The sequence below is a fragment of the Sorex fumeus genome, unplaced genomic scaffold (genome assembly GCF_029834395.1).
Source record: "Sorex fumeus unplaced genomic scaffold, SorFum_2.1 ptg000149l, whole genome shotgun sequence".
Classification (NCBI taxonomy): domain Eukaryota; kingdom Metazoa; phylum Chordata; class Mammalia; order Eulipotyphla; family Soricidae; genus Sorex; species Sorex fumeus.
In genome coordinates this window covers 5648637-5661621 of record NW_026606206.1, presented here as the reverse complement: position 1 = coordinate 5661621, position 12985 = coordinate 5648637, and the positions used below count along the sequence as shown (strand labels likewise).

Genomic DNA, 12985 nt, shown 5'->3' with positions numbered 1-12985 from the left:
CTGGACCTCACATATAAAAATTTTCTTTCATGGGGTGGGGTCGGGGGATCACACCTGGCTTATTCCTGGTTGTACACTTAGAAATTACTCCTGACAGGCTTACGGAACCCTATGGGATGTTGGGAATCTAACCGTGGTCAGTTCCCTGCAAAGCAAGCGCCCTACCCACTGTATTCACTCCAGACCCAAACTTTGTAGTTTAAGAGTTTCTCTCAAGTCATATAGCTGGCCTGTGATTGATTAGCTGGTATAACAAGCCTTGGACATTTCTGCTTTTTTTTCGGCAGAATATGCATTTAATAATTGATGTTGATTTTTAAAAAACCTTATTAAAAAAAAACAAAAATCTGTATTTGCTTGTCAGCTAGGCTTTCAGCCCAAAGGGAGTAATTCTTCTTCTATGTCCTCACTAATAGTAGAGCAAGGGTTTGGGAGATGGTCTTCATACCTAGGACGGAAGTAGTTGACCTGGTGCTAGCGTCCTCTAATTGTTTTGTATCTCTCTCCATTTTCCTCTAGAGTAAAGAAAAGATTGAAAAACTGAAGCTTCAAGCTGAATCCTTTTGCCAACGTTTGGGAAAATACAGGATGCCCTTCGCCTGGGCTCCCATAAGCTTAGCAAGCTTCTTTAATGTTTCCACCCTGGAGAGGGAGACGACGGACGTAGAGTCCACATTTGGTAAGATTGTTCATCGCAGTGGGGAAAAAAGGGTTTTCACATGCATGAAGTCAGCTGCTTCTTGTTAGGGATTTGAGGGTTCAGTAAGGTGTGGTGAACGGAAAGGAAGATTAGATAAATAGAACGAAACTCTATCAAAACTAAATTACAGGGGCTGGAGAGATAGCACAGCGGGTAGGGCATTTGCCTTGCACGCGAACGACCCGGGTTCGATTCCCAGCATCCCATATGGTCCCCTGAGCACCGCCAGGACTAACTCCTGAGTGAAGAGCCAGGAGTAACCCCTGTGCATCGCCAGGTGTGACCCAAAAAGCGAAAAAAAAAAACCCAAAAAACTAAATTACAAATATTTCATTGGTGATCTCCAGAGAAATGTTTATTAAGATTTATGGAACCTATATATACACTTGCATAAAAAAATTGGGATGGAATTTTCTGGAAAGTTTGATACTGTAAAAGTTAATTCGTGCAGTGACTTTGGCAGCACAGATATAATAAAATTAGAATACAGAGATTAGCCTGGGCCTTGCACAAGGATGACACACTTTCTGGGACACTCCAATTTCTTAAAATGTATTTTTTAGTTTTGGGGCTGCATCGAGCAGCACATAGGACTTAATCCTGTCTTTTCACTCAGGGATCACTCCTGGTGGAGGTTGGGGTCCCGTGGGGTGGTGGGGATCATACCTGGGTCAGGACTGTGCAAGGCAAGTGCACTACCCACTGTGCTGTTCCTCCAGCCCCACGTTCTATATTTTAACAGATTCTCAAAGGCAACAGAAACTGAGAACTGGTCTTCTTAGGGAGAAGCTAATCACAGTCAGAGGATGAGGGGTGGGGGACACTGGGAGAATGGGGAGGGAATCAGACACTCTAATGGATGGTGTGGTACGGGGATATTTTATGTACGAAACCTACCGATAGCAATTTGTAAACCACAATTCCTAAAATGTAATCGAAAGTAAAAAAAATTAAATAACAGTGTGAAAAAAGGCTAAAACGGTTTAGCGATGCAAATAAACCTTAATTTGCAGTAGCCTAATAAAATAAAAAATTTCATGGAGCTGGACAGTTAGTACAGCACTTGCCTTGCATGCAGCCAGCCCCGGTTGGATCCCCAGTACCACATATAGTTCCCCACGCACTGTCATAATTGATTCCCGAGCACAGAGACAGAAATAAGCCCTGAACATAGCCAGGAGTGGCCCAAAGATTCCCCTGTTGCCTACCCCCATAGTAAAAATTTTCAAAATAATAAGAAAATATAAAAACTGTCTGTTGGGTGTCAAACTATGTTTTTTTTTGTTTTTTGCTTTTTGGGTCACATCCGGCGATGCACAGGGGTTCCTCCTGGCTCATGCACTCAGGAATCACTCCTGGCGGTGCTCGGGGGACCATATGGGATGCTGGGAATCGAATCCGGGTCGGCCGCGTGCAAAGCAAACGCCCTACCCGCTGTGCTATCGCTCCAGCCCCCAAACAAACTCTGTTTGGCGAAGGAAATATGCAGGTGTCTTGGCAAAATCGCCCGCCTCTTCGAGTTTATCTTGCCAAGTGCGATGAAAAAGTCATTCCCGAAAGAATGTGTACTTTTCCAGCTTATTTCGCATCTTTCCCTTCTCATTTTTCAGCAGATCATTTCCTAAACAGTTTGGGTCTGGAGCTGTGTTGGGAAGCTGGTGTTTCCAAGCTGGCCCAGCCACGCGTGGCAGAGTTTCTGTTTCTGTTGTTCTGTTGCCTGTTATTCTTTGTATTCAGCAAATATTTAAGTCCCCCTTCACAGCTCTCATGCATTTCTTAGCCCTGCCACTTCTGAAATCTTGCCTTTATCGGGGATGGGGAGGGGAAAGTATTTTGTTATTACTGCTGCCATTCCAGAATTACTGTGCATAGTTGCTAGTCAAAATTCCTGAGTTTTTTTCTGATTTGTCAGTAATAAACCTCACTTTAGTACATCCTAGGCTTCACAGTATAATAATTGTTTGTTTGTTTGTTTGTTTGGGGGGCCACATCCACTGATGCTCCGGGCCTACTCCTGGCTCTTTGTTCAAGGGTGACTCCTGGTGGGCTCGGGGAATGATATGGGATGCTGGGAATTGAACCCAGGTCAGCCACATGCAAAGCAAATGCCCTACCGGCTGTAATATCGCTCTAACCCCAGGCCTTTGTTTTTTTTGTGTGTGTGACTTAAGTTGCCCTCCTGAAAGCATTATGCTTAGAGTTTCAGGAACACCAGAAACAAGGTAATCCAGGCATAAGACTTCCTGCGGTTTCAGTTGTCTCTGGGTCAAGGATAAATGAACCCAAGGCAGAGGTAGATTCTTTAGAAACAGCCAGAAGATGCAATATTTGATAAAGAGAAAGTGAGGCACGTTTAGGTGGGCAGTAACAGGGGGCAAGTTCTAATTCAGCTCGGAGCAAGAACTAAGACTAAAGGGGCTGGAGCAATAGCACAGCGGGCAGGGCATTTGCCTTGCACGCGACCGACCTGGGTTCGATTCCCAGCATCCCATATGGTCCCCCGAGCACCGCCAGGGGTAATTCCTGAGTGCAGAGCCAGGAGGAACCCCTGAGCATTGCCGGGTATGACCCAAAAAGAAAGAAAAAAAAAATTAAGACTAAAAAGTTTTCAGATCTTTAGTTCAGAACAAGAACTGGAAGTCAGTAATATTTGAGTTCTAAGCAATTTTGCCTCTCAAAACAGAAGCCCTGAGCCTCACCGGGTAAAAGTAAGAAGATTCTCACCGAGAAATGCGACAGGGCTGGAGGCACCTGCCTTGTATGTAGCCAAATCCCTGTTCAGTCCCCAGCACCACAGGTGGACCCCTGAGCACTGTCAGGAGTGATCCCTGAGTACTGAGTCAGAAGTAAGACATGAGCACTGCCAGGTCTACCCTTGCCCCTCAAAAAAAAAGTTGGGGAGATAAAAAGCACTCAGGGGTGGGGGAAGAGAGAGAGAGAGAGAGAGAGAGAGAGAGAGAGAGAGAGAGAGAGAGAGAGCACAAGAATTCAGACTCAGAATATCAGAATATACCCAGGCTTACCCTAGCATGCTGGGTCATAATCCCAGATGCCTGCAGGGCCATTTGAGTACATGCCTTTCCCAGTGGAATGTAAATGTAAAAATAAAATAAAACAAACACTGTTGACTAAATAAAGCTTATCTGCAGTCCCTGTTCTGACTACAGCTCTGGGCTTCTGCTGTGCTGTGTTTGGTCATCCCCTGTCTCTAGTGGGTTGGGTCTGGAGCTGTTCTTGGCCTCCTTGCCCTGATGAAAGAAGGATGAGAGGCTCCATCAGGGTGCTCAGGAAGGCAGGAAGCAGGGCCAGAGAGAGACACAGAGGGTAGGGCATTCACCTTTCCTGTGGCCTGCCCGGGTTTGATCCCCATCACTGCAGACGGTTCCCTGTGTGCTGCCAGCAGTGATCTCTGAGCCCTGAGCTCTGCCAGCTGTGGTCCCCAAATAAAACAAACAAAAAGGGTGGGAATCCGGGGAGGGAAATTTGCTCAGTGGTTGCAAACACTTCTTACAGAGGCAAAGTTGGGACCTGCAGGCCAGTCAAATCAAACGACCTCTGTTAGACTGACAGTTGTTGTTTTCCTTAAAGGGAGAAACTCTGCAGGCGATCGGAGAACGCTGAGCCAGAGTCGGAAGCTTTCTGAGAGAGCTCTCTCCTTGGAGGAGAATGGACTCGGCTCCAACTACAAGGCCACCACCATGACCCTTAACAGCTTCTTTAAGCAGGTATGTCCCCACGCCTCCATGTGTCTGGGTGGGGCCCCATCCTGACAAAGGTGTGAGTGCCCAAGAGGGACACTGACCACAGTTAAGGGAGCAAGTTCATTCACCTCACTAAGCCTCCCTTTGTTTAGCTACAGGATGCCATGATAGGGGCTGGAGCGATAGCACAGCAGGTAAGGCGTTTGCCTTGCCCATGGCCAACCCGGGTCCAATTCCCAGCATCCCATAGGGTCCCCTGAGCACTGCCAGGGGTAATTCCTGAGTGCAGAACCAGGAGTAACCCCTGAGCATCGCTGGGTGTGACCCAAAAAGCAAAAAAACAATAATGGTGCATCTTTTGTCGAAATGATGAATGTAATCAATGTAGAGAAGAGTTAAGTAGAAATCATCTGCCTCACAGGCATTGGGTGGGGTGGGAGGGGGGTATATTGGGGTTAATAAATAAAGCTATGAAAAAAAAAGTGAGGTGGAGTTCATGCCCAATTCAATCAGCTAATCAGTGGCTGAACAAATAACAGTACTCTTACATTAAAATGAAAAAGAAAAAGCAAAAAAAAAAAAGTCATGATGGTGTTGGTTCCATGTGGCAGTTGGAGAGTCACGTGATCTGAGGCATGTGAAACTCTCCTCCTAGTACTTGAGTATGGCAAGTACTCAGTGTATCAGTGGTGTAATCAATAGGTCCATGTGAGCACTCTCGGAGTATCATTTCATTCGGGTACCAGAGCCGTTGTACAGTTGCCTTGCGTGTCGCTTTACCTGGATTCAATCCACAGCACCATATGTGGTTCATCAGTAGTGATCCCTGAGCACCGAGGCAGGAGTAAGCCCAAGCCACCATGGAGTTAGTCACTGGAAACAGGGTGACTGAGATGCCCTTTCCCTCCCGTTCTCAGGGTGTCCTGGCCTGGCTGTTGGCCCTACATCATTCTCTCCCAGACTTTCTAGGACTGCCCGCCTGCTCAGAGAGAGTGGCCATCACAAGTGTACTGTAGTTGCTCAGTTAATGTTGTGACTGTTTGAAAAAAGAGGAGTTTCCTAAAGGAAACAAATTCCTAGAGCAGAAGGTAGAATGATGGTTGCCAGGAGCTAGGGAAAGTGGAGATCACGGAGATGTTGACTTATGCCTCAAGAGCTTTTGTTTGGCAAGATGAAAGTGTTCTGGAATGTGTTGCCCAGTGTCGATGGCCTTCACAGTGTTGAGCACAAAAGGTGAAGATGGCAAATTCTGTGTATTTAAAAAAACAAGAGAACCAGGGCCTGGAGTAATAGTACAGTAGATAGGGCGTTTGCCTTGCACACGGCAAGACCAGGTTCAATCCCCAGCACCTCATTTGGTCTCCTGGGCACTGCCGGGAGTGATCCCTGAGTGCAGGGCCAGGAATAAGTTCTGAGCATCACCATGTGTGGCCCAGAAATAAAAACTAATAAACATCTTTAATTATTCAAATTTTAGCACTGTAGCATCGTCCTCCCGTTGTTCATTGATTTGCTCGAGCGGGCCCAGTCACATCTCCATCGTGAGACTGTTGTTACTGTGTTTGGCATATCGAGTACGTCACGGGGAGCTTGTCAGGCTTTGCCGTGCGGGCGGGATACTCTCGGTAGCTTGCCGGGCTCTCCGAGAGGAGTAGAGGAATCGAACTTGGGTTGACCGGGGTTGGCCGCATGCAAGGCAAACGCCCCACCTGCTGTGCTATCACTCCAGCCCAAATTTTAAAATGAAAAAATTTAGACTTCATTTTGCATTTTAGAAATTTTCCCATAGCTCAGGCACACTTCAGGGGACATTCCAAGTGTTGTGTTAACAAGTCCAGTGCAAAAGAGACACTGAAGAGCTGTGCTCTGTGTCACCGGACAGAAGCAGTGCGGGAGGAACTGTTCCATTTAGGAGTTGCTCCTCTGATTCCATCACCTGAGGGACAAGGCGCTTGACTTGCTGAGTTCCTCCGTCTTCTGAAATCTGTTCGGATTCGAGCTTTTGTAACTCGGCAGTACACAGAGGAGCCTGCTCTGTCTGAGCCTCTGTTTAAGATGCACGTGAAGGGCATGGGGGCAGGAAAAGGATGGGGAAGGGTTTCCTCCATCTCCAACTCTTCCTTTATGCAGTTCCCCGGTACTGTTCCAGGGAGTGAAAAGAAGCACCGAGGCTTTGGTTCTACAGGACAAACCTTTCAGCCTCGATTTCACAGGGTCACTGAGATGCAGCGGGAGTCCCATCCCCAGATGGATTCATGGGAGACTTGGGGGGAGGGAGAGAAGGAGCACTGGAGGGGGAGCAAAATGATGCCAGGGATGCCTCTACTCACAGTGTCTCTGAGCATTGTGTTAAATGTTAACATGGCGTGTGAAAATAAGAACTCCAGTTCTGTCCCCCAAGTCGGGAGCTCACCTGACCCTGACTAACTCTGCTTTTCCTCTCGGCAGGAGGGAGACCGTCTCAGTGATGAAGACTTGTTTAAGTTCTTAGCCGACTACAAAAGGTCCTCGTCCTTGCAGAGGAGGGTCAAGTCTATCCCAGGTACGGGTGGTGGGTTCTCTAGCTTTGCCCAAGATTGGGCCCTTTATTCATTTTTTTAATTTTTCAATTAAAAAATTTTTGTTTTTTTAAGTCTAATGATACATTTGATAAAATCACATTTGCCAAAAGGAAACGGGGGCGGGGGGTTGTATTAGGAATCCAGGTTGACATTTTTGGCCAATTTATATTAACGTTGTGTATTTATTTTTTTTTTCTTTTTGGGTCACACCTGGTAATGCACAGGAGTTACTCCTGGCTCTGCACTCAGGAGTTACTCCTGGCGGTGCTCAGGGGACCGCATGGGATGCTGGGAATCGAACCTGGGTCAGCCACGTGCAAGCAAACACCCTACCTGCTGTGCTATTGCTCCAGCCCCCAGTGTTGTGTATTTTTAAAATGAGCATTGAGTCTGTAAATAGATACTGTGTTTTTGTATCTGGTTTCTCTGATAGTCAGAAAAGTGTCTGTAGAGAGGACAGATACAGTTTATCAAATAAACTATCCGATGCCACCCTGTCTCTGTGGCAGGGCATTCCCTTTTGTTCTCTCTCTCCTTTTGGGTGCTGTGGTTTGCAAAAGAGACATTGAGTGGCAATCTTGTTCGGTCTATATTCTACTCTCATCACGCATTTCCCATCCTGAGAGACCCTCCCAACACCCTTTACTTGGTGTTCCCTTCTCTTTCTGAGCTCCCCCTTCCCCTAACATGTGTGGTTGTCCTCCGGGTCATTGAATAAAATTCCTGGTACTAATCTCTGCCATACTTGGGTGTTAGTTTCCTATTTTGTTACTTTATGTTCCCCAGATGAATGCAATCTTTCTATGTCTATCCCTTTCTTTCTGAGTCATTTCACTTAGCATGATACTTTCCATGTGGTACCACTTGTATGTAAATTTCATGACTTCGTCTTTTCTAACAGCTGCATAGTACTCCATTGTGTAGATATACCAAAGTTTCTTTAACCAGTCATCTGTTCTCGGGCACTCAGGTTTTTTCCAGATTCTGGCTTTTGTAAACAGTGCTGCAAACCACTGCATCCAATCTTGAGGCCCTGCTACCCCTGCCTGCACCAGGGAACCCCGTTTGAAAACCACCAGCTTTTCCTGCTTGTGATGCTGAACACTGGTTACTTCCTTATGTACCGTTAGCGCATGGTGTGGTACTTCTGAGGAGTACTCAAAAGATCCTCTAGTCCACTCCAGGTAGGGTGACATGCCTGGTGTGCTCAGGGCCCCGGCACTGTCTCGCTGCCCAGATACCTGCAGATATAGCCATGGTGGTCCCCCACACTGCTGGGGTGACTCTGGAGTCAAAGAGCCACCAGCACCCCCTTCCTCCACCGCCCCCGCCACCATCCAAAGAAATAAGCAAGCAAGAAATACAGACCTATGATAACAGGAGTCCTATACCTTTTATCATTTCTTGCCCTTTAACTTCTAGAAATTAAACCTCGAAAGTTGCCCTGACAGTCCCCCCCCCCAAACTGTAGGAAATCATCCAGGAATCACAAAAAATCATTTCTTTCTCTTCATGAAAGAATTCCAGTGCCACTCTCTTCTCACACTTCCTGAACCCTGGCCGCGTCTGCTGAAATAACCGTCTCTGTGCCTCTAGGCGTTCTCAGACTGGAGATTTCCCCGGCTCCAGACACCCTCAGCTGCTGTCTGACTCCTGAAATGCTGCCAGTGAGACCCTTTCCTGAAAATCGGACGAGGCCCCACAAAGAGATTTTGGAATTTCCCATCCGGGAGGTGTATGTCCCCCATACTGTGTACAGGTAAGGAACAAGGCTTTATTTGTTTGAAGTTTGAACGGCTGGGAGTTGGTGGGGGTGTGTGTGAAGGAACACACACACACACACACACACACACACACACACACACACACAGAGCAGTGAACAGGGTTTAGTCCTGACTCTGCATTCAGGGATCACTCCTGGTGAGCTTGGGGGAACATATGGAATTGAACTCAGGTTTTGCTGGCTGCAAGGTGAGCATCCTACCTTCTGTAGGGTCTCTCCAGCCCCAAGAAACAAAACTTTTGGGAAAACCAGTGGATTTGTGTTTCTTAGTGCTTTCATTATCTTTCAGCCCGTTTTCTTCCTTCCTCCTCTGGAGAAACCATAAAATCCAATGATGTTTATAGATAATTGCTGAATTGCTTTCTAAAAATGGCTTCTCTGTTTTTCCTTAAAAAGGAAAACGTAGGGCCACAGAGATAGTATATCGTGGGTAAAAGACTTGCCTTGCATGAGGCCAACAGGGATTTGATCCCTGACGACACATGTGATCCCATGAGCCCTGCCAGGAGTGATCCCTGAGCACAGAACCAGGAGCAATCACTGAGCACTGCCAGGTATGGCAAAAGAGAAAGAAAGAGAGAGAAAGAACGAGAGAAGGAGATGGAGGAAGGAGGGAAGGGTGGGAGGGAGGGAAGGAGAGAGGCACGGGGGGGGGGGGGGGGGGAGGAGGGAGGGAGGAAATGAAGCATTCCTAGGATGCAGGAGTTTCAGTTCCTCATTCCCTAGAGAGAGTTTGGAGGCCTGAAAATGTTTGTTTGTGGATGCTGTGGTTTTGTATCTTTTTCGAAGCCCTGTCCTATCATTGAGGGTAAAACTGCTTGTGGCATTGGACTATACTTGGACTAAATGAATTCTATAGATACTTGACTTTCCCTCCGCGTCTAATCCCCCATGGGAGGCATTTACAACTCTCGACTTCTTGCTGCAAACATTATCCCTTAATTACATCACAGTGGGACTCAGGACGCATTAGTGCATGGAATGATTCAAAAATGTAGGAGTGCTAAGGAGGACAAGTTGGAACGAATTAATCTGGACCCAACTTTTCGCATCACGAGAAACAAACCCACAAAGTGAACGTTCTTTAACTGTGCAGTGCATTGTGGCGGACAGACCAAGGCTTCCTGTTAAAAACTGGGTCCTGGTGGAGGGAAGTTGGCACTGGTGGTGGCATGGGTGTTGAAATACTATATGCCTAAAACTCAAGTATCAATAACTTTGTAAGTCATAGTTCTTAAATAAAAAATTAAAAACACCAGGTCAACTCTGGAAAATGATTAAGAACCCCCCCCCTCTTCCTTTTGGATCACAGGGCCCCAGCTCCAGACTCCCATAGTTTATAATTTGCTTACGAAAAGAGTTAAAGTGAATGTTGAATAATGACTTTTCTATGCACCCCCGTATGGGTGAGGTGTACGACAAAGCCTAGCAAGCTACCTGTGATGTATTCAATATGCCAAACACAGTAACAACAAGTCTCAAGATGGAGACGTTACTGGGTCCGCTCCAGCAAATCGATGAACAACGGGAGGACAGTGCTACAGTGCTATTTTTTACATCATATTTTCTTTGACTTTTATGAAGCGGAAGGACTTTTTTGTTTGTATTGAATAGCTTCTATAAATATTTTATTTATTGTGTTTTGGTTTTGGGGTCATACCTGAGCTGGAGCGATAGCACAACGGGTAGGGTGTTTGTCTTGCACACAGCTGGCCCGGCCAACCCAGGTTTGATTCCTCCGCCCCTCTCGGAGAGCCCGGCAAGCACCCGAGAGTATCTCGCCCACAGGGCAAAGCCTGGAAAGCTGCCCGTGATATATTCAGTACGCCAAACACAGTAACAACAAGTCTCACAATGGAGACATTACTGGGCCCGCTCAAGCTAATTGATGAACAACGGGAGGGCACCCACACACACGAATCACGTTTTCTGTTTTGAAGCAAAGGAGTCTGAATAAATTTATATTATTTCATTAATGATATATCAATGATGACATGAAACTTTATCATAGGTATGGTCTAAAGTTGTCTCTCTTCCAACATGCTAGTATGTTCTCATACCAGTAAGGAACAGCAGTCCCTGTTTTTAGTTTTAGAAAAATTGTGCTTCCAGCCCCCTCCCTCCAAAAAAACTCCAAAAGAATAAGATAAAGGAGTCAGAGAGATAGTAAAAAGAGATGGGTCAGAGAGTTAAGGCATTTGCCTTGCATGCACCTACAGTCCCCCAAGCATCACTCTATCACTGTCATCCCGTTGTTCATCGATTGGCTCGAGCGGATGCCAATAATGTCTCCATTTGTCCTTGTTGCATGCTAGTGTAGTCCGATGGCGTATTGGGGGCTCTTTCAGGGTCAAGGGAATGAGGACTGTCATTGTTACTGTTTTTGGCATATCGAGTACACCGCGGGTAGCTTGCCAGGCTCTGCCATGCAGGCAGAATACTCTCGGTAGCTTGCTGGGCTCTCCGAGAGGGACACACACTCCAGGAAATATTGCAGCACTTTCTTCTAGGAGCTGTTTTCTAGTCTCTGGGTCTTGGCTGTTGATGAGATTACATGGCACCGGGGGCATTTTATGGGTGTGACTGCCAAGCTACTGGAAAACAGGGAATCTGGGTGGAGCAGGCCCAGTCCTGATCCGAGCAGGCTTGGAGATCTCAGCCACAGGTCCCGCATACCTGGGTTCCTCTGCCGGTTCCTTTATGCGTGAGGCTCGTCCGAGTGTGTGGAGAGTGGCCTTGAGCATGGCTGTGGTTGGGTTCTGGAGGTTTTTTGGCTGCCGGGGTTCTGTTTGGGGTGGGAAGGGAGACTCAACCCCCTCTGAGGGGCCCCGGCGAAGACAGCTTGGCACGGAGGCAGGAGATTTTACCTTTGCATTCATCTGTGGTCCCCCAGGTACCCCCTGGAATGGTACTTGAGCACAGAGCCAGGAGTAAACCCTCAGCACTGCCAGGTGTGACTCCATGCATCCCACCCCCTTATAGAAGAAAAGCTTTGCTTTCCTTTCGTGAGTTCTGGACAGTATTCTAAGGTTTGCTAGCTAGCATAACTTTGCTTGCTGGCATTGCTCTATCCTGGTGGCAGATGTATCCTTTCAATGACATTGAATGGAAAATAAGGTGGGCAGAGTGGGTAAACTGAGGTAACTGTATTATATAGGACTCAAATCATTAATTTGAAATATAGCTTGATGGCTGGAGCGATAGCACAGCGGGTAGGGCGTTCGCCTTACACCCGGCCAACATGGCCGACCCGAGTTCGATTCCTCCGCCCCTCTCGGAGAGCCCGGCAAGCTACCGAGAGTATTCGATATGCCAGACACAGTAACAACAAAGTCTCCAATGGAGACGTTACTGGGCCCGCTCGAGCAAATCGACGATCAACGGGAGGGCCTTTACCTTTATAGCTTGATAATGAAAAATTTGATCTTCCTAGAACCTAGGGAGAATATCTCTAATGTACCCAACAAGGAGTGTCTTCCGTGATAAATGAATGTCAACTTTGTCTACTTTTTTGTTGTCTATGAGTTGCACCCAGCACTTCTCTGTGCCCAGGGATCACTCCTGGAGGGCTTTGGGACCATATGAGATACTGGGATCAAACTGGGGTTGGCGGCCTGCAAGGCAAACACCCTTCCTGCTGTGGTATCACTCTGGCTCCATCAATTGTGTGTGCTTTTGACGTCAGCCGCAGAGCTCCCCTGGTTGCTGGGAGCGATTCCGTAGCTCTGGGGTAGCTCCTGCCTGGCCTTCAGTGTGGGTGATAGCCCGAGTCACAGGTTCTAAGACAGGTGAGGTTTCTACTTCACACCTAGGATGAGAGCCTGAATCGTTTCTCTTGTTGTGGTGCTCAGGGTGTGGGACCAAGGATGGAGGTCAGTGCCTAGGGCGACCCCTCTCTAACCAAGCCTCAGCCGGACTTTGGACTCTCTTAAAGGAGCATCTAGTATGGGACCTAAAATAAAACAGCTTGGGAAACATAAAAATCGCCTTTCTGGCATCTGTCCCTCTGCTTTCCTCCGCTGCCTCAGTTAGAGCCATCCCTCCATCCTTCCTACACCGGCAGACCTGCACCAGTGCACCGATTTGGTGGGTGAAGACGAGACCACTGAGTTAGGGTCACCTGGGGCACTCTCCACATCGCGTCCTGTGAAGACGCTGCCCCTGCTGCCTCTAGCTGTTCACGGGGTGACAAGGGGACAGTCTGGGTCACTTACCGAAGAACTGCACAGGACTTTGGGAG

The 12985-nt window shown here is 47.4% G+C and overlaps 1 protein-coding gene and 1 pseudogene across 2 annotated transcripts in view; both read left to right on the top strand.

Annotated features, from left to right (window-relative positions):
• DOCK8 (dedicator of cytokinesis 8) overlaps positions 1–12985 on the top strand; it is a 270310-nt gene that overhangs the window by 119337 nt on the left and 137988 nt on the right. For both annotated transcript variants that reach the window (XM_056106905.1, XM_056106904.1), the window contains exons 11-14: positions 520–679; positions 4289–4425; positions 6850–6943; positions 8559–8721. In XM_056106905.1, coding sequence (XP_055962880.1) covers positions 520–679; positions 4289–4425; positions 6850–6943; positions 8559–8721 — 554 coding nt within the window. The remainder of the gene's footprint in view (positions 1–519; positions 680–4288; positions 4426–6849; positions 6944–8558; positions 8722–12985) is intronic.
• LOC130016266 (uncharacterized) lies at positions 1155–1247 on the top strand (annotated as a pseudogene).